We start from the raw sequence: 18,955 nt of genomic DNA on the forward strand, positions 1-18,955 counted from the left end.
ATGCTCTTTGAGAAAGCAGTGTGGTTATAATGGGTTAGCAGACTTTTTTTTAACAAGTGATTGAATTAGGGAATTAACAATTCTCATATACATTAACTCACTTATCTTCACAACCATCCATGAGATGGGTACTATTATTAATATTATTAATTATTTTTTTTTGAGACAGAGTCTCTCTGTTGCCCAGGCTATAGTGCAGTGGTGCAATCTAGGCTCACTGCAACCTCCTCCTCCCAGGGTCAAGTGATTCTCCTGCCTCAGCTGCCCAAGTAGCTGGGATTATAGGCATGTGCTATCACGCCTGGCTAATTTTTGTATTTTTAGTAGAGATAGGGTTTCCCCATATTGGCCAGGCTGGTCTTGAACTCCTGGCCTCAAGTGATCCACTTGCCTTGGCCTCCCAAAGTGCTGGGATTCCAGGTGTGAGCCATCATGCCCGGCTGAGGTGGGTATTATTATTATCTTTGCTTATGGATAAGGACCTTGAGGCACAGGGGCATTACATCAATTGCCCAGGGTCACACAAGCATTAGTGGTAGAACTGAGATCTGACCTGAGTAGTTTGGCTCCACAGCCTGGACAGGAAACTGCTGCCTTTTGCAGTGTGGTTATCAGCATGCTATGTGAGCTTGGGAAAATCATCTTATTTCTCTGTACTTAATTTAATTCATAATAAAATGGGGGACAATAATATCTGCCCGAACTCCCTCCCTGAGTTATTGTGAGATATCAGGAGAAAAACAAAGTTATAAAAGTACAGTAAAATTCAGTATGGCTATTCAAACATTCAAATGAAGAAATACACTAGATAGCTTATTTCTTTAATTACAAGGAGTTAAAACCACAATTATCGGATTGTCCTTTACCTGTGCTTCATTATAAATATCCTATTACTCTTTTTTAAGGAATATATATATTTTAAATTTTATTTATTTATTTATTTATTTTGAGATAGGTCTCCCTCTGTCACCCAGGCTGGGGTGCAGTGGCATGATCATAGCTCACTACAGCCTCGAAATTCTGGGTCAAGCAATCCTGCACTGCAGCCTACTGAGTAGCTGGGGACTACATGTGCGCAGCAGTATAGCTGGCTAATTTAAAAATTTTTCTTTTGTAGAGATAGCGGTCTCACTATGTTGACTAGGCTGGTCTCGATCCCTGGGCTCAAGTGATCCACACTTCTTGGCCTCCCAAAAGACTGGGATGACATGTATGAGTCACTGCATCCAGCCAGCTTTTTTTTTTTTTTTTGAGATGGAGTCTTGCCCTTGCGTCAGGCTGGAGTGAAGTGACACAATATCGGCTCACTGCAATCTCCCCCGCCCCCACAGGTTCGAGTGATTCTCCTGCCTCAGCCCCCCGAATAGTTGGGATTACAGGCACCCACCACCACGCCCAGCTAATTTTTGTATTTTTAGTAGAAACGGGGTTTGCCACGTTGGCCAGGCTGGTCTTGAACTACTCACCTCAGGGGATCCACCCGCCTCAGCCTTCCAAAGTGCTAGGATTAGAGGCATGAACCACAGAACCCAGCTCAATTTTTGTATATATATATTTTTTTGTAGAAACGGGGTCTCACTATAAATGAGAACATGTGGAAAACAAAATTTTTAAGACAGTGTCTTGCTCTGTTGCCCAGGCTGGAGCCCAGTGGTGCAATATCAGTTGACTGCAATCTTCACCTCCCAGGTTCCAGAGATTCTTCTGCCTCAGCCTCAGCTGGGATTTATAGGGGTATGCTACCACGCCTGGCTAATTTATTGTATTTTTAGTAGAGATGAGGTTTCAGGATGTTGGCCAGGCTGGTCTTGAACTCCTGACGTCAAGGCCTCTGCCTCCCAAAGTGCTGAGATTACAGGCGTAAGCCACCAAATCAGGCCAATTGTGCATTTATTAAAGCGTTCATTTCAGCATTCCTGATTGCTTATATATGAGTGTGCTCTCTGTGTTTCCCTCAGGACAGGGTTAGCCTCTTACTGGTTTCCTCATTCATTAATGAATAAAACAAAGTATTTGATGTGTGTGCATTTTATATTTGTAGGGAAGTCATGATTTTACTCTTTTAGAAACAATTATCCTGTAACAGGAAATCTTTGAGCAGAGGCTGACAGGCCACCCCTTGATTCCTGCTGTAGAAAGAATTTCATACTCCAGGCCCCAATGGTCCCTTTCAGATTTCTAACGTGAAGGGTCGTTCATGGCTCTGCCTCTCTCAGAAGACTCTATTTTCCTGAAGCGCAGGGACCTAGCTGTCGCCACTAACAAAAATATTTTAAGGGCAGGGTGTGGTGGTGCACGCCTGTAATCCCAGCACTTTGAGAGGCCGAGGAGGGTGGATCGCTTGAGTTCAGAAGTTCCAGACCAGCCTAGGCAACATGGAGAAACCCCTCTCTACAAAAAATTCAAAAATTAGCCGGGTGTAGTGGCAGGCGCCTGTAACCCCAGCTACTTGGGAGGCTGAGAAGGGAGGATGGCTTGAGCCAGGGGGTCGAGACTGCAGAGAGCCATGATCACACCACTGCGCTCAATTTGGGCAACAAAACGAAGCTCTGTCTAAAAAACAGACAGACAGCAAGCAAGCGAGCAAACAAGCAAACCCACCCCCAAACTCCCCCAAAAGGTCTTAAGGTAAGGAGGTGGTAGTGTGTATTTCTGATCTACTCGCCTTTCCTAGTATGACCACCAGGGGACGCGAAAGCCCTCCCGGTACTAAGTTGGGGGCCACCCTGACTGCGAGCGCTGCGGGCAAAAGGACGCGCGCGGGACGCGAGAGAGGACTAGGGCTGAGACCCGCGGGGCTGGCTCAAACAGCCCGACCTCTGCCGTCCGCACCGCATCTTTATGGGAGCCGATGAGGTCAGCAGGGAGCACGCACCCAGATGGCAGAAGAGGGCAAGGTACTGCTAGAATGACGAAGACATTTACGGCCTTTTCACCTGAAAACACAGAGCAGATCCTATTCTTGAGAATTAAATCTTCGGCTCGCCAGTCCCGTTTGTTGAGCTCCACTCTGATGAATGTGTCATTTGTTCCCAAGAAGACAAATTGGGTAGGGAAAAGAGGGGGAGGCGGGGAGAAGACGGGATAAAGGGGCGATCTGCTTTTCAGAAACGGAAGCCGCCTGGGAACCACCTGCGCACCGCGCGGGCTGCGAGGAGGGCGAGCGCTCCATTGCAGAGCTCTGTATTTTACAGCCCCTCCTCGCTCACAGGCTTCACAGCGAACTACGAAGTGGGCATCATCTCCGATTTACAGACGCGGGAACGGGGTCCTCCTGAGAAACGATGCTTTCCCAAACGTATGCAAACTGTGAGTGCCCAGTGTCTCCACTGGCACCAACAACATGAGCTGCTTACGTTTCTCGGAGCGGTCCCCACTTCCAACAAGCAAAAGATCCACATTCTTTGACCGCCCCGAGCCGTCCTGCATCTCCAGATCTCCAGGTCTTTCCTCGGGACACCTCCCCCATCCCCCCACTTTCACTGCGAGCACCCCCGAGGCTGATTCCGCTCGTCGGAATGCCTTCCCCCCGGCGGGTTATTTTTAGAATACTCGACTGACACCCAACCACATCACATTGACTTGAGTTATTTGTTTTCGGGAGCTTGTCCCAGCCTAGCAACGGGTCTGCTGAGAACTGGATCGTAGCACGGAACCGGGCCAGACAGGAGCTCTTGCTCTTCCTCGGCCCTGCGGCGGGATCTGCCGGTGCAGGGGCCTCTCCCCGGACTCCACGCGTGTCTGGAGGGCTCTCGGGTTAGGGAAGCGGTGGCTGGAGACGCCCCGGGCGGCCGGGCGGTGGCGGGGCGCGGGCCCTTTAAGAAGGGGCGCGGGGCGCGGCCAGGTAGGGGCGGGTCCCGGGCGGATCAGCGCTGCGCCGGCGCCGGCCCGGGAGCCGGATTTGGAGCGCGCGGCGCCGGTGGGGGCGGAGGGGGCGGTGCGGCGGAGCCTCCCGTGGCCTCGGACGCTCCTCCTGGCTCGCGGCCGCCGCCCGCCGCCACCTGCGCCTCCAGCTCCTTCGCCCCGGCGGGTCTGGCCGCCGCTTCCAGCAGCTCACCTGGGCCGCGCTACCTGCCCGCGGGCGCCTGGGCTCCAGGATGAAGGACCGGCTGGAGCAGCTGAAGGCCGTGAGTGTCGCCGCAGGCGGGGGGCTGCCCGGGTGGGGGGGGGCTGCGTGGGAGAGGGGCTTCCTTTTGCTCCCCACGTCGAGGCTGGAGGGGGCCCGAGTCCGAGGCCTGCCCTCCCCAATCCCCCACTGCTTTCCGCGCCGGTTCCGCACCCTCCCCTGCCCTCCCTTGTGGGGTCATGTGCCCGGTGATTCATCGCTAGGCAATGATTTTCCTGAACGCCTCTAACCGCCCCCCCCGACCCCGCAAGCTGGACAGTGTCTGTCCACACCTGGGTCCCGAGAAGGGTGCTTGGGCCCGGCAGGGTTCACCATGAGGTCAGGGGTCCCCTCACCACCTGCCCACTGCTGCCTGGCATTACGCCCAGGACCAGCCTCCTCTCCCTTTCCAGTCTCCCTCCTGAGGGCCGCCAGGTCTGGCTACCTCTCCCCACAGGGAGCAGCTTAGAGCTCCTGGTGACTCTGGAGCTGTGAGGCGGTCACCTGCCGGGATGGCTCAGCTCCTCTCCAACTAGTGGTTCGTAATTGTTATCCTCGCGTGTCGTTGTCCTCCCTCCCCCACCGTATCTTTTGGAACAGCTGTGTAGACTGCCTCCCGCCCTGTTGCCCAAAAGCTGTAAAACCTTAGGCTACTTGCTGAGTCTCTGTTTCCATATCTGTCACAGGGGAGTGGTCATACCCTAAGAATTTGTTGGGAGGATCAGATGATACAATGGAACTTGCTATAGAGAAGGGTTAACGCATGGGGTTTTAAGACAGATATTCATTAACTCATTCAATACGTAATTATTGAGTGTGTTCTTTGGGGAGGTCCAGTGCTAAGCTTGGAGATTCAGTGGCACAGGTTCTACCTTAATAAAATTAAAATATAGCCCTTGACACTCAAGAGTTTGGTCCATCTACATTGGTGCTTCTACATTGGTGCTCGTTACGACTGTAGCATCTTAAGTCTCAGTCTAGCCCCGCAGAGTCGGAATTTAGTTGTTCATCAGTTTTCCCAGGTGACTCATGGGCACATAGTTTGGGAAGCACTGGACTGGAGGAGAACTGGGGTTGCCTCCTGGCTCCACTGCTTACTGGCGACCTGTTAAACTTCCAGCCTAAGTTTTCTCATTTGTAAAATGAGTAGTTGTAAGGTCTAAAAGCAACAGAACATGCATAGGAACGCTTTTATGGTGCATGGCACGGGGGACTTAATAAATGGCGAATATTATGCTAATGATTGGGAGTGCTCTTTGGAAAATGCAGAGTGTTCGATGATGTTACAAGAGTTTATCCTTTTCCTGCCTTGCTTGGATGAGACCTTTATGTCTGTTTCACCTGTTCTGGATAACAGGGCTGTGGAGGAGACAGAGAGCTGGGGAAGTGAGAGAAGCAAAGGGACAGTTGTCTGTTGTGGGAGTGGCCTTCTTGCCTCAGGCTTGTTCTTAGTCATCTGAGCCTCACAGTGTCCAGGTTACTGATCGAGAAGAATTTATTGCCCCTGTTTTTATAGATGGGGCAACTGGTGCTCACAAGGTAGGAGGGATGCCCCAGGACACAGAGCCAGCCAGGGTATGACCAGGAGAGGAACCCAGGTTCCTGACACTCTCCATGGTGCTCCTTCCCTTGAAGCATGCTGACTGGGGAGGCAGAAGGAAAAGAAGAGCATGGTTTTGATGATCTCTCTGTGTTGGCACACCCAACCATAAAAAATACAAAACCGAACAGCAGACTCCTCCGTTTGTTAGGAAATAAATTACCAGAGGAAGATACTCCACGGCCCCTTTTCAATAGCTCATTGTCAACAATGAGCAAAGCGTCTTAACTGAGCTTTGAGTTCCAAGAATACATTTAATTTGCCTGGGAAACCTGAGCAAGTCCCTTTGTCCCTCCTTGGTGCCTCATGGTTACCCTCTGTAAAATGGAATTAATGATGGGTTTCCTCCCTTTCCCTCTTGGGGATGTGGTGAAAGTGAGACTGGAGATGGTGGTGTTATTATGGGAGGATTGTTCTGAAATCACAGGGTGGCTGCTGTAGTGTCTTGGAGCAGATAGATGCATGGCAGCAGGTGACACAGGTGACAGGTTCCAAGATCTGATCACTGTGTTTCTTTGTGTCACTTAACTTCTCTGCTTCTCAATTTGTCCTTTGTACAACAAGGAATTTAGTTGATCTCAGAAGCCCCTTCTGGCGTTATTATAGGTTTCTGTGAAGTCTGTTAAGGTTTACGTGGATTTTGGTGTCGAATTCACCTCCTCTTACCGGCTCTCCCAGCTGGACTCCCAGGGATCACTCTCACTGAAACAAGATATGCATCTCCTCCCTCTGATTTCCATTATCAATGAGAAGCATTCGTTAACCTGCATGAAACAAATTTCACATTGAGCAGCCTATGTAATCTCCTTCTGTGGTGTTCGTTCTAAACCCTGGGCATGGGGGTTGATAACTACCGCCCGAGAGCTGAAGAGCTTTCCTGCCTGAGACTGGCTTTGCTCTGGGTAGATACAGGGAGAACATGTGGGGTTGATGGGTAGAAATGAGGAATCCGTAAGAAAGCGTTTTAAGTGGACTGAGCTGCCCAAGGATGGAGTAGATGGTGTGCCCTCCAGCATGGGAAGGAGGCAGGAAGCTTGTTGGGATGTTGAATGTTGTAGGGATTTGAGCATCTCTTGGAGGGGAGGTGAACCAGGAGATACAAGGCCTTCACAACCTTGAGAATGCTTGGTTTTATAAAACGATTCATTGTCTGTGAGCCTGTGGTAAAGCTTTGAAGTTTACAGGGACTGAGGCCTCAGAGTTGCCCCTGTAAAGTGGATCATCACCCTTTTCCCATAGGATCATCGTGAGGATAAAATAAGAGAATCCGTGACAGTCACCCACCACTGTTATTGTGAGTTCCCTTGTCTTGTCCTGCTGGTAGCAATGTCCACACAGAAGCGCATCCTTTCATGAGGCCCTGGTCTTATACCTGACTTACCTCATGTCATTTCATCTCATCTCTTGCACTGCTCTTCCTGGTGGGCTCCCTCAACAGGCTGTTTCTTCAGTGACCGAGGACAGGCTTGCCAGGAAAGTGCAGTGCCTCCACCCAGCCTATCTCAGGACATGGTTCTCTCTGATTTCTCAGCAGCTGAACTTAGAATCTGCTGAGTCTAGTGATCTTTTGCCTGGCTCTGTTTTCATTCAGCAAAGATTTACTAAGTACCGAATACCTACTGTACACCAGTCCTCGCACTAGATGCGAGGCACCCTACGTACCAGATACGTAAAAGTTCCTGGTCTCTGATCCTCTCAGCCCTGCAAAGAAGAGTGTGTTTTTATGTTATTCTCATTTTACAAGTGAGGGAATTGAGGCTTAGCAAGAAAAGCAAGGATCCTAGATTTTCTTAATCACTCTCCCATTGGTGTATAAAGCATCAAGAACATACAAAACTCAAGGGAGCATCAGCAGAATTGCAGGGGTATGGTACCTGCTGATCACCGTGATCAGACCTTTGTGACCTCCATGTGCCCCACATCCTGCTGGGCATCAAGTTTAGGTAGGATTATACAAAGTCCTGGTATCAAAGGGTAAATAAATGGTCACATAGGGAAAACAGAGACATGTAGTACATGACAAGAGGACCAACAGTAATCAAAGGGCGATGATGGTAACGGAGAAGCCAGTGAGGTGCTTCTCACGAATAGAGGTTGAAGGCTTTGGGTCCCCCTTGAGACTCATCTGTAGAGGACTAGATATGACGTGGATGTAATAGCACTTTGAAGACCAGCACCAACAGGAACACGCTAATGAAATCGACCACCTGGGGCTCTAAAGGCCACACTGACTTTTTACTCTCTCTGTTCTGCTTTGTTTCTTACTCTTTCCTAAATGGCTGTTGGCCTCCTTCTCTACTGGAAGCTCCAGGATCTTTGTGGAATCATAGTTCCTTAGGATAACATTGTAACCCCATCAGAAATGTGGAGCTGTGTACTTCCCCTTTAAAGCTTAATTTGTTAATAAATATTTATTGAGCCGCTTTTTTGTGTCAGGTGCTTTGGATCATAACTGAACATTTACATACCAATCTGCTGCTTCACTGGGATTCTGTCCTTCTCTAGTCATAAAATTTCACACAAGTCAGGATTCCTGCCTCCCCTCTTCTCTGCACCTGGGAGGATTCATTCTCTGGGAGAGCTGTTTTTCTGTGAGCAGACGGGAGGCAGAGCTGAGAGTGATGGGGATTGAGTAGGGATTACAGCCCCATCAGCCGGAGGCCAGAAAATGCTTGGATGAGAGAAGGGGATTAATTTTATTTTTATTCCTGTGAGTGTGGGGGAAGTTGGGGGAATTCACAGGAGCTAAGGGGGCGGGGGGCACTTGTTCATGTCTCCTCCAAAGTGTCCTCCCTGCCTTTTGTCAAAATTTCTACCCATCTTCCAAAAGTCATTCTTTATGAGAGGTGTTCTCTAATTGCAACCTAGAATACACTCCTCCATTCTTGTAGCTCTCATGGGCTGCATGTTGCTTTGCACTGAGGGTTTTTTTTTTTGTTACCATGGAATGGGTTTGAAACTACTGTCCATTGCTTTTTATAAGTTGGACTCTTTATCTTCTAGGTCCTTTGTCTTTAAGGTCAATGTTTCTAGTACTTCTTGTCACCATATCAATTATAATAACTGATCATTTATTGAGGAGCGACTTACTATTGGAGAGACTTATGCTGCATACCTTACATACCTTGTCTCTAATTCTCCCAACCCTGCAAAGCAAAGTGAGTTTTTATATTACTCTCATTTTACAAGCAAGGGAATTGGGATGTTACTCTCACTTTACAAGTGAAGGAATTGAGGCTCAGATTTGACTGAGATTCCCATCTGGGAAGTAGTGAGCTCAAGAGTTGAACATGTGTGTCTTGGTTTTTCGTGTCACCTTACACTGTATTTGATTGTCTCCCTAACTACACTGTATGCCCCTGATGCAACAGCAGTTATGACAGTCCTCTGGAGCCCCGGTGCCTAGCTGTCTGCATGATAGGCACATATTAAACATTTGTCTGTTAGTTGATCAACAACAGCCTGGCCCTTACACATCCTTTACTCATTCTTATGACTTATTTTTCTTGCTCCATTCCCTGTGGGCTGGTGAAACTTTACCTACCTGAAGTGGAACATTTACTGAGGGAACCCATATATTTGCTAATGAAGCCAGAGCTTACAGGTCCATCTCTAAGGACAGAGTTCCAAGGCTGCTAACTATACCTAAACACGTAGCCCAAGACAACATGGAAGGTTGCCCTTATTTAGAAAGACAATGAAGGAGAAGATGTGGCTCTCATGGTGAACATTTAGCAACTTCATTTTTCTCCTGGCAAAATCCTGTATGTCTCTTATTCTCAGTTCCAGTGTCATCCAGCTTCCCAGGCTGACAGCACTGACCATGCCTTTCCTTGGACCCCACAAACTTTATTTTTGGTGGAATATACAAAGAGCCACATGGTATTGCAATTTCAGATGCTGCTGGCTCTGTTAGGTCCTGTGCTCTGGAAGGGCACAGACCATGCATGTCGCATTCTCTCTTGTATCTTCTCAGCCCAAAGCCTGTAAAGCTGTAAACCGAACCATCCCATCTATGAATGGGGATATTTTGTAACTGTCTTTACCCGATTCTGTAGTCCCTGAGGGGCCTTATCTCCAGCCACCTTTACATTAGGCCCCTCTGCAGCTGCCCCTACCCCATGTCCTCTCTCAGGGCCGCCTGCTTTCTGGCACAGGGACCATTTCCATGGCAACCTTCCCCAGTCTCTATCTGGAAACCGAGTGAAGTTCAAACCCCACCTAAAGAGATTACTGGAGCAAATACCGTCTGGGGGTGTGTTCAGCTCTATGGGTTAGGACAGCTTAGTATGGCATCAGGATTTTTTTTTAAGTGAATTTTAAAATTTTAGGCTACTTTTAGATTTATGGAAAAGTTACAAAGATAGTACAGAGAGTTCCTGTCTCGTCCTCCCCCGGTTCCCTCACTTGTTCCCGTTTTATACTACGGTATACACTTAGCAACACTAAGAGGCTGATTGATATCGGTAGATGACTATTCACCCAACTCCAGACTTCATTTGGGTTTCACTACTTGTTTCACTAATGTCCCCTTTCTGTTCTAGGATGTGATCCAGGACACCACATTGCATTTGGTTGTCACGTCTCCTTAGCTTCCTCTGGCCGTTGACAGTTGCTTAGACTTTCCTTGTTTTTTGTGACCTTGTTGCAGGGCTCAGGCATCTGTTTTCTAGCGCCCTGGAAGCACGTTTCCTGAGGCTGGTGCTACATGCTACAACTGGGGTGGAGGTGGGGCAGCCATTAAGAGGCATCACTCCAGATGGCTGAGGACAAAGGCCCGGCAGTCGGCTGCCCAAGCACCCCCCAGCTCAGATGCCCACTGTCCGCAGGCTCTTGGGCAGGTATCTTTACACTTTAGTTTTCTCAGCTGAAAGATGGGGAATGGCCCCAGAAGACCAGCCTAGGGATGAACTGTCATGGTCACTAGAAGGCACACATCTTAGAAGGATCCTCACTCAGCACATGTTGAGTGTTCCATGAAGGCTACATGTTGTCACTGTTAAGTATTCTAGAATGACCGCGAGGGGGAGGAGGCTTGTGGCACACAGGCTGAAAGGAAGGGTTGGAGAGAAGGCTGAGGATGGAGTAAGACAGTACTAGTTCCTTTCTTCCTCCTCTCTGTGTCATTGAGAACTGAATGCCATGGTGGGGTCCAGAGTCCAGGACAGGAGATAGGGGAAGGGAGAGGAAGTCAGAGAGGGAAGAAGTGTGGGGTAGAGAATGAAGGAGCTAAGGACACCTGAGATCTCCAGGAGGAAGAAGGTCTTCCTTGAATCTCCTTGAATGGCTCCTGGGATGAGAGAAAAAGCAGGAAGAAAGTGTGATCTTCTCACCCTGAGTGACCTTCTTGTAGGTTTCCTTTGGGTAAATCCACTCATTCCTCAAAATTTCTCCCAGGAGTCACTTCTGCTAACATTCTCTAATAAGCTTCCATCTTCCCCAGGCTCGACCTTGAATTCAGGCAGGGTTGGGCACTGCATCTTCTCTTGGGTGTATAATTCCCTGGGCTAAACACTGTCATCACGTGTCATGTGGTGGTGTATTACGTGGACTGTTGCTTGGCATATGTTAGATATGCAATAAATACTGCTGGATGGATGAATGAACAAATGAATCTGTTACTTTACATGGTACATTGTGGCTGTGCTGATCGGTGATAGGGCCCTGAGATGCCGCTCTGAGTTAATGAAGCAGGGAACATTGGATTAGACCACCCAAGGTTCTAATCCTGGCTTTGTTCCTTATTAACTGTGATTCTGGATGAATTAATCTTCCCAGCCACAGATTCCTCATTAGTGTACATCTCTCTAGACAGCCTTTTACCTCCAACTTTTTTCATTCTTGGGACTTTTTATTCTTCTTCTCTAGACCTACTTCAGGTCTGGAGAAGCAAAAGCATTCTTACATTTCCAATATGGATAAGCCTGGGGAGAACAATTATTGTATTAATTTCTAATTGTATCACTATCAGGAAGCAGCCTATATGACTTTTGTTCTGTGAGATTTGGCATTTCCTTTGTGTCTTTTTTTTTTCTGAGACAAGGTTTTGCTCTTTCTCCCAGGCTGGAATGCAGTGATGTGATCTCAGCTCACTGCAACCTCTGCCCCTCCAGGTTCAAGTGATTCTCCTGCCTCAGCTTCCCGAGTAGCTGGGATTACAGGCACGTGCCACCTGTAATGTAAGATGGCATGTGGGGATTGGACTTCAGTGATTTTTGTATCCAACAAACAGAATGCAAGTTCTTTTGAAACACACATGGAAGATTAAGAAATACCATGTATTGAGACACAAAGAAGGCCGGGCACAGTGGCTCACGCCTATAATCCTAGCACTTTGGGAGGCTGAGGTGGGTGGATCACCTGAGGTCAAGAGTTCGGGACCAGCCTGGCCAACATGGTGAAACCCCATCTCTACTAAAAATACCAAAAATTTTCTGGGTGAGGTGGCACGTGCCTGTAATCCCAGCTACTCAGGAAGCTGAGGCAGGAGAATCACTTGAACTTGGAGGGGCAGAGATTGCAGTGAGCCGAGATCACGTCACTGCATTCCAGCCTGGGAGAAAGAGGGAAACTCTGTCTCAAAACACACACACACACACACACACACACACACACACACACACACACACAAAGAAAATGCCAAATCTCACAGAACAAAAGTCACATAGTCTGTTTCCTGATAGTGATACAGTTAGATTAATACAATAATTGTTCTCCCCAGGCTTATCCATTTTGGAAATGTAAGAATACCTGTGTAAATAGCTCTTGGGCTAAAGATAAATCAAAGTAGAAATGACAAACTATTTGGAAATGAATGATCACAAGAGTGGTAATTACCAAAATTTGGGAGAAGTAGAAGAAGAATTGAAAGGGAGCTCTGTTTCTTTAAAAGCATATAGTAGAAAAATGGCAGATTTAAAACACATGAGGTAAATGCCAATGCATGTATGAAATTCCCTCCTCCTAAGACATCTGGTGTCACCATCTAAGAATTGGCATTAGAATTGTGTCTTTAACAGGAACTCTTCTTAGCAAAAACAAGGCCCAATTTTCTGCTTTAGATGGCACGATCTTGGGTGTTTAATACATGCCCAGCATTGCTGTAAACATTTCACCTGAAGTACTGATTTAATTGTCACAACAATTCTATGAGCAGATTATTCTTGTCATGCTGCAAATGAGGAAACTGAGGCACAGAGAGGTTAAGTCACTTAAGAACATATACAGCTATTAAGTGGAAGAGCCAGGTTTTCAACTCTGTATCTCTGTAGAGATACAGAGCTTGCTTCAAAGTAGAGATATGGAGATACAGGGCTCTCTGTAGAGATACAGGGCTTTCTTCAAAAAAGAGCTACAGAGTACATCTGACTGCCTGAGTTGGATTATATACCCTGGTATCTTTTTCACTCATGCATACAGATTAATCCAACTTAGTTTATGAATATTGCAGCATCCCCTGAAATAAGCGAGAGCGTGTTTACTGAGCTGGAGTGAGAGGGAGGGTACTTTCAGGTGTGTGTAGTGGGGAAGAGCAGGAGCCCTGGGCTCCCAGAGACCTGCCTGTGAGTCCTAATGATGTTATTTGTTAGCTGAATCATTTAGGATGAATTATTTAATCTAATTAAGCAGTTGTCTCATCTGGAAACCGGGAAAGTAATATTTGTCCCTCATAGGGATGATGTGAGAATTAATACATTTAAAACCACAAAAGTGCCTGCAACAACACACACATTATCTATTGTTATTATTGTTAGGGCACAGTGGGTGGAGTGGGGTCCTCAGGGTCCTTGGCTCTTGTCCAGTTGTCCACTGGCTCTCCAGCCTTGTGCTCACTGATAGGGTTTATTCTGCAGTGTCTTCATCTTTCAAATAGGGCTAATTCTTTCCTCAAGTTGTTCAGCTAGGGCTTTCTTCAAAGTAAAAGCATGAGGCTCACTTAGGATATCATTGTCTGTTGATTTCCTCTTGATTTCATCTGAGGAGTGTGTTGGGAAAGACACATTTAAAAGAAAAGGGGAAGTGTGCTCTCTGGGAGGGTTTCACTGGAAGAGAAAGTACAGCTTAGTGAGAGAACTGGGCACTGGAGAAGAGTCATCTGACTCTTTAAATAGGAAACAGAGAGCACCAGGTGCCTGTTGAGAACCTACACACTCAGAATTTTTTCTGGCTTTTTAAAAAAGAGGGACTGGAAAAACCAGATGTTGGGCAGTGTGTGCATGGGTGTGTATGTGTGTCTGTGCAACCCTTGTATAAGTGATGGTGTTTGTCTTTAGGACTCCCCAGACCCTCTTCTGGAGGGAGGCAGTTTGGGGACGTGGGTAGAAAAACCAGGTATCAGGCTGGGTGTGGTGGCTCACGCCTGTAATCCCAGCACTTTGGGAGATTTAGGCGGGTGGATCACCTGAAGTCAGGAGTTGAAGACCAGCCTGAGCAACATGGTGAAACCCTGTCTCTACTAAAAATAGGAACATTAGCCAGGTGTGGTGGTGTGTACCTGTAATCCCAGCTATTCGGGAGGCTGAGGCAGGAGAATTGATTGAATGAAGGAGGCAGAGGTTGCAGTGAGCTGAGATTGCACCACTGCACTCCAGCCTGGAAGATAGAGCAAGACTCTGTCTCAAAAAAAAAAGGAAAAACCAAGTGTCACTATGTCATTGTCTCTTTGAGTTACATTTATTGGGAGATAGTCTGGATTTATAAAGAAGCATCTGTGTCTCCAGAGCAAATAATTGTCTAAATTTGGAGAAGAGAAGGTGCAAGAATTTGTACTCACCTGGTTGGGCCAGGAGGAGTCCTGCCCCACCAGCCCACAAACCTTTAATGTCCCACTGTGGGAAGTTCAAGACCATATCCTTTCCTCTCTGTTATTCCTTTGACCCAGAAACTTTCCTGGGAGGCTCTTGGGCTTTCTGCCTTGTCCTGGGACCCTCTTGTCTCTCTGGGGTCTGGTGCCTCTGTCAGAAAGAGAACCAGAGCTAGTGAACAGTGTGCTTTTCATCTGGGATGACTTCCTTTATCTTTGTCTTCTTCTGTCTTGCTGCTCTGATTTGTAAAAATTCTTGAGATGCTGATGATTTAAACTTACATTGCAGACGTGTTTTAACTTGGAAAGGGGGGGCAAACTCTTTCTTCTTAGAAAGCACTTGTTCATCTACTTCTGTGATTTTCCAACTTTTTGTCTTTCTTTCGTGACAGCAGGACTTTCTTAAAACAAGGCCGGGCGCGGTGGCTCACGCCTGTAATCCCAACACTTTGGGAGGCCAAGGCGGGTGGATCACAAGGTCAAGAGATCGAGACCATCCTGGTCAACATGGTGAAACCCTGTCTCTACTAGAAAAAAATACAAAAAATTAGCTGGGCATGGTGGCGCGTGCTGTAATCCTAGCTACTCGGGAGGCTGAGGCAGGAGAATTGCCTGAACCCAGGAGGCGGAGGTTGCAGTGAGTTGAGATTGCGCCATTGCACTCCAGCCTGGATAACAAGAGCGAAACTCCGTCTCAAAAAAACAAAACAAAACAAAAAAAAACACCGAAATCTTGACCAGGCATGGTGGCTCATGCCTGTAATCCTAGCACTTTGGGAGGCCGAGGTGGGTGGATCGCCTGAGGTCAGGAGTTCGAGACCAGCCTGGACAACATGGTGAAACCTCATCTCTTCTAAAAATACAAAACAATTAGCTGGGCATGGTGGCGGGCACCTGTATGTAATCCCAGCTGCTTGGGCGGCTGAGGCAGGAGAATCGTTTGAACCCAGGAGGCAGAGGTTACAGTGAGCCGAGATTGTGCCACTGCACTCCAGCCTGGGTGACAGAGCAAGACTCTGTCTCAAAAAAAAAAAAAAAAAAAAGAAATCTTACATTTATTCTCAGTGTATAAAGCAGATAAAAGTAAAGCTCTGCAGATTGAAGAGGGGGTGAGGTTCAGGACGCCTATGGCCCCCCCATTGGCTCCCCACTCCCTGAGTACCCTGAGTGGTTTCTGAGGCACATGCGAAGTATCCTGGGTTTACAGAAATTTGCACTGGAAAGCCAAGTTCCTTAACTGATGAGAAAATCAAGGCCTAATCGAGACAAATATTGTTCCCAAGAGCCACAGCGCCACTCTTTCAGCCCAGGATGCTTTCTGCAGGGCTGGGCTGCTTAGCTTCTGGGCCCTGGCTGGTCTCAGTGACAGGCTGCCCTGGGCAGGGTGCAGTGCGATAAGAAGGGCTTAGGGCAGATGACTTAAGCTTGAGCCCTGGCTCGGCAAATCAGTAGCTGGGAGACCTTGGATAACTTATACCTTCTCTGACCTGCACGTTCTCAACTACCTACTGCAGCTGGGATTCATTGACATGGCGTACACAAAGCAGCTAGAGTCTTGTGGCCACCTAGCACCTACTAGGGCTCTATGGGTTGCAAATATTTTTTATAGATTTTTATGAGCTAATGAAGTGAGGAACCTGTGGTCAGATAGACTAAGAATAATAGAGAAGGCAATTGAGACAAAGACACTGAACACTGGGAGAGAGGAATTGCAGTTCATTTGCTTCAGGTTGCATTCTGGGCCCCTGAGCTCTTTCTACTTTCTGTCCAGAGAGGAGGTCCTAACCCTGGTTGTCCTTTCTGGATTTTGGGGCACACTTGAGGGGTAGGGTCAAGGGGAGGTAGATCCCAGGTTGGAGTTCAGTGTTGCCTAAGTCATTGGTGATATCTCTCATCTCTGGGGTGAGAGGCATCTGGAGTTAGGGGAGGGGAGGAAGTGGATGGCTGGGCTTGTGGTTCCCTTGTATGTTTTTTATGGCGGCTGATATTGCAGCTACTGTAATGTTCTGTTACCACATACCTTGATTCTTTGATAAAGATGCTGAAGTTCTCTTCTTGGCTGAGCTCAGTCATGTGGGCTAAAGATAAGGGCATCGTGTGCTTTCCTTGCCCTTGGGTTCTGATGCCTCTTGATCTGCAAGAGAGCACATGTGTGTCAGAAGGGAAGGAGCCCTTGCCCTGGGATTGGTTGAGCCTGCTCTGGAGGGAAGCCTATTGGTAGCTCCAGCTTCATATGACTCCAGATAACATGGCATGATGACCTCTTCCTTGAATTTTCTGATCTGGACTAAACGTTGTTGTTGTTATTTTGTGTTTTTTTGGAAGTGGCATGCTACAATAGGAAAAATTCTGCATGGGAAGATGAAAATCCAGAAACCTGGGTTCTGTTCCTTTCTGTGTCAGTAATTCATTATTTTGTTTTGGCCTTGGTTTTCCCTTCTCTCTCTCTTTTTTTTTGAGACAGAGTTTTGCTCTTGTTGCCCAGGCTGGAGTGCAATGGCTTGATCTCGGTTCACTGCAGCCTCTGCCTCCTGGGTTCAAACGACTCCCCTGCCTTAGCCTCCAGAGTAGCTGGGATTACAGGCATGTGCCATGATGCCTGACTAATTTTCAGTAGAGACAGAGTTTCTCCATGTTGGTCAGACTGGTCTCAATCACCTTAGGTGATCCGTCTGCCTCAACCTCCCAAAGTGCTGGGATTACAGGTGTGAGCTACCACGCCCGGCTGGTTTCCCCTTCTCTAAGTGAAGGGATTTGATGGTAAGTTCTTTAAGATTGCATTCAGCTCTAAAAGTTCTATATATAAAGGTACTCATGTCCAGGTCAAAGCTATAGAGAAGTTGACTTAGCTAGATCTTATATATGGTTGCTTTATTGAGTTCTTTTTTTTTTTTTTTTTTTAGACATAATCTCACTCTGTCACCCAGGCTGGAATGCAGTGGTGTGATCTCTGCTCACTGAAACCTCCACCTCCTGGGTTCAAGTGATTCTCCTGCCTCAGCCTCCTGAGTACCATGCCTGGCTAATTTTTGCATTTTTTTTTCTTTTAACTTTTTTTTTTTTTGAAAAAACAGGGTTTCACCAAGTTGGTCAGGCTGGTCTTGAACTCCCCACCGCATTTTTAATAGAGATGGGGTTTCACCGTATTGGCCAGGTTGATCTCAAACTTTTGATCTTGTGATCCGCCTGCCTCAGCCTCCCAAAGTGCTGGGATTACAGGCGTGAGCCACTGCGCCTGGCCTACTTTATTGAGTTCTTACTGTGTGCTGTACATTGCATAGGGAACTTTATTATCTTATTGAATTCTCACAACAGCCCTGGCAGATAGCATATAGTTTTTATAGAAGAAGGAGGCAGGGAAGAGGGGTGGATTTTGCAGGGGTTCTCTCTATTTCAGTAAAACCGAAGAGTAAGTTTAGCTAGTGCTGGTAGGCATGCAGTCACATTGCATATGACAGGCAGATTCAGTCAGTTGATACCAACTTCAACTTTCTATGTGCCCAGCCCTATGTCAGGTGCCCAGGGGCTACTAGTAAGACTTATGAGATACTCTCCCCGACCTCAAGTTTGTTAAAATTGAGCTTGAAGTTGAGATTGAAACTCATAAAACTATGTGATAAACATGAAGTGGGGCAAGTTTTGTGGAAGAAATGGGACCTGAGCTGGGCCTGGAGAGTTGTATTTGGGTAGCAGAGAAGTATATGAATATTGGTGGTGATTGGGAATAAGGGGCATAGTGCCAATATGGCTGTTGGTGGTGGTGGGGAATGAGGGGACATAGTATTAACAGAAAGCCCAGGAGCAGGAGTCAATGGGATGTGTGCAGAAGACAGTGAGGAGATCAAGTTGATGGAGCAGAAGGTGCCTGGTGGAGAGTAATGGGAATATAGCTAAACACATAAATACAGTCAGCTTCCAAGGGGTTGTGACAGACAGACTGAGGACTTTTATGAAGTAAGTGATAGGGAACCATCATGTTTTGGGAAACAGGGACATAATGGGATTGGACCAGAAAGATAATGGAGGTGGGGATGCGCAGGAGGCTGTTGCGGTGGTAAAGGTCTCCTGCTCAAGCAAGGTCCAAAAACACTCGATTATTCCTATTTACAGATGAGGAAGTTGAGACTCAGAGGTGTGTTACATGTGTGTAACTTTTAAGGGAGGTAGAAGTGCAGTTTTGTTACATGGCTATATTGCATAGTAGTGAAGTCTGGGCTTTTATTGTATCCATCATCCAAACAGTATTGTATCCATCAAGTAATTTCTTATCATCTACTCCCCGGCCCTGTGTGTGTGTGTGTGTGCACGCGCGTGCGCACTTGTGTGTGTGTGTGTGTGTGTGTATCACATATCTTTATCCAATCATCCATTGATAGAAACTTGGGTTGGTTCCATATTTTTGAGGCTCAGAGTGGTTAAACCATCTGTTTAGCCTTCAGTGAGTAGC

At 47.3% G+C, this 18,955-nt stretch overlaps 1 protein-coding gene across 15 annotated transcripts in view; it reads left to right on the top strand.

The window, feature by feature from the left end:
* The first annotated feature begins 2,728 nt into the window (after window positions 1-2,728).
* STX3 (syntaxin 3) overlaps window positions 2,729-18,955 on the top strand; it is a 49,384-nt gene continuing 33,157 nt past the window's right edge. For 12 of the 15 annotated variants that reach the window (XR_013523445.1, XR_013523444.1, XR_013523446.1 and 9 more), the window contains exon 1: window positions 3,898-4,127. Coding sequence is in view for 9 of the 15 variants with exons in the window: in XM_035262796.3 (XP_035118687.1) it covers window positions 4,098-4,127 (30 nt within the window). In the remaining 6 variants the exon portion in view is untranslated. Of the gene's footprint in view, window positions 2,898-3,897; window positions 4,128-18,955 lie in introns of those variants that run through there. The other 3 variants (XR_013523447.1, XR_013523443.1, XM_078341111.1) reach the window with 1 other exon arrangement.

Source organism: Callithrix jacchus, chromosome 10 (assembly GCF_049354715.1).
Source record: "Callithrix jacchus isolate 240 chromosome 10, calJac240_pri, whole genome shotgun sequence".
In the NCBI taxonomy this organism is placed as follows: Eukaryota; Metazoa; Chordata; class Mammalia; order Primates; family Cebidae; genus Callithrix; species Callithrix jacchus.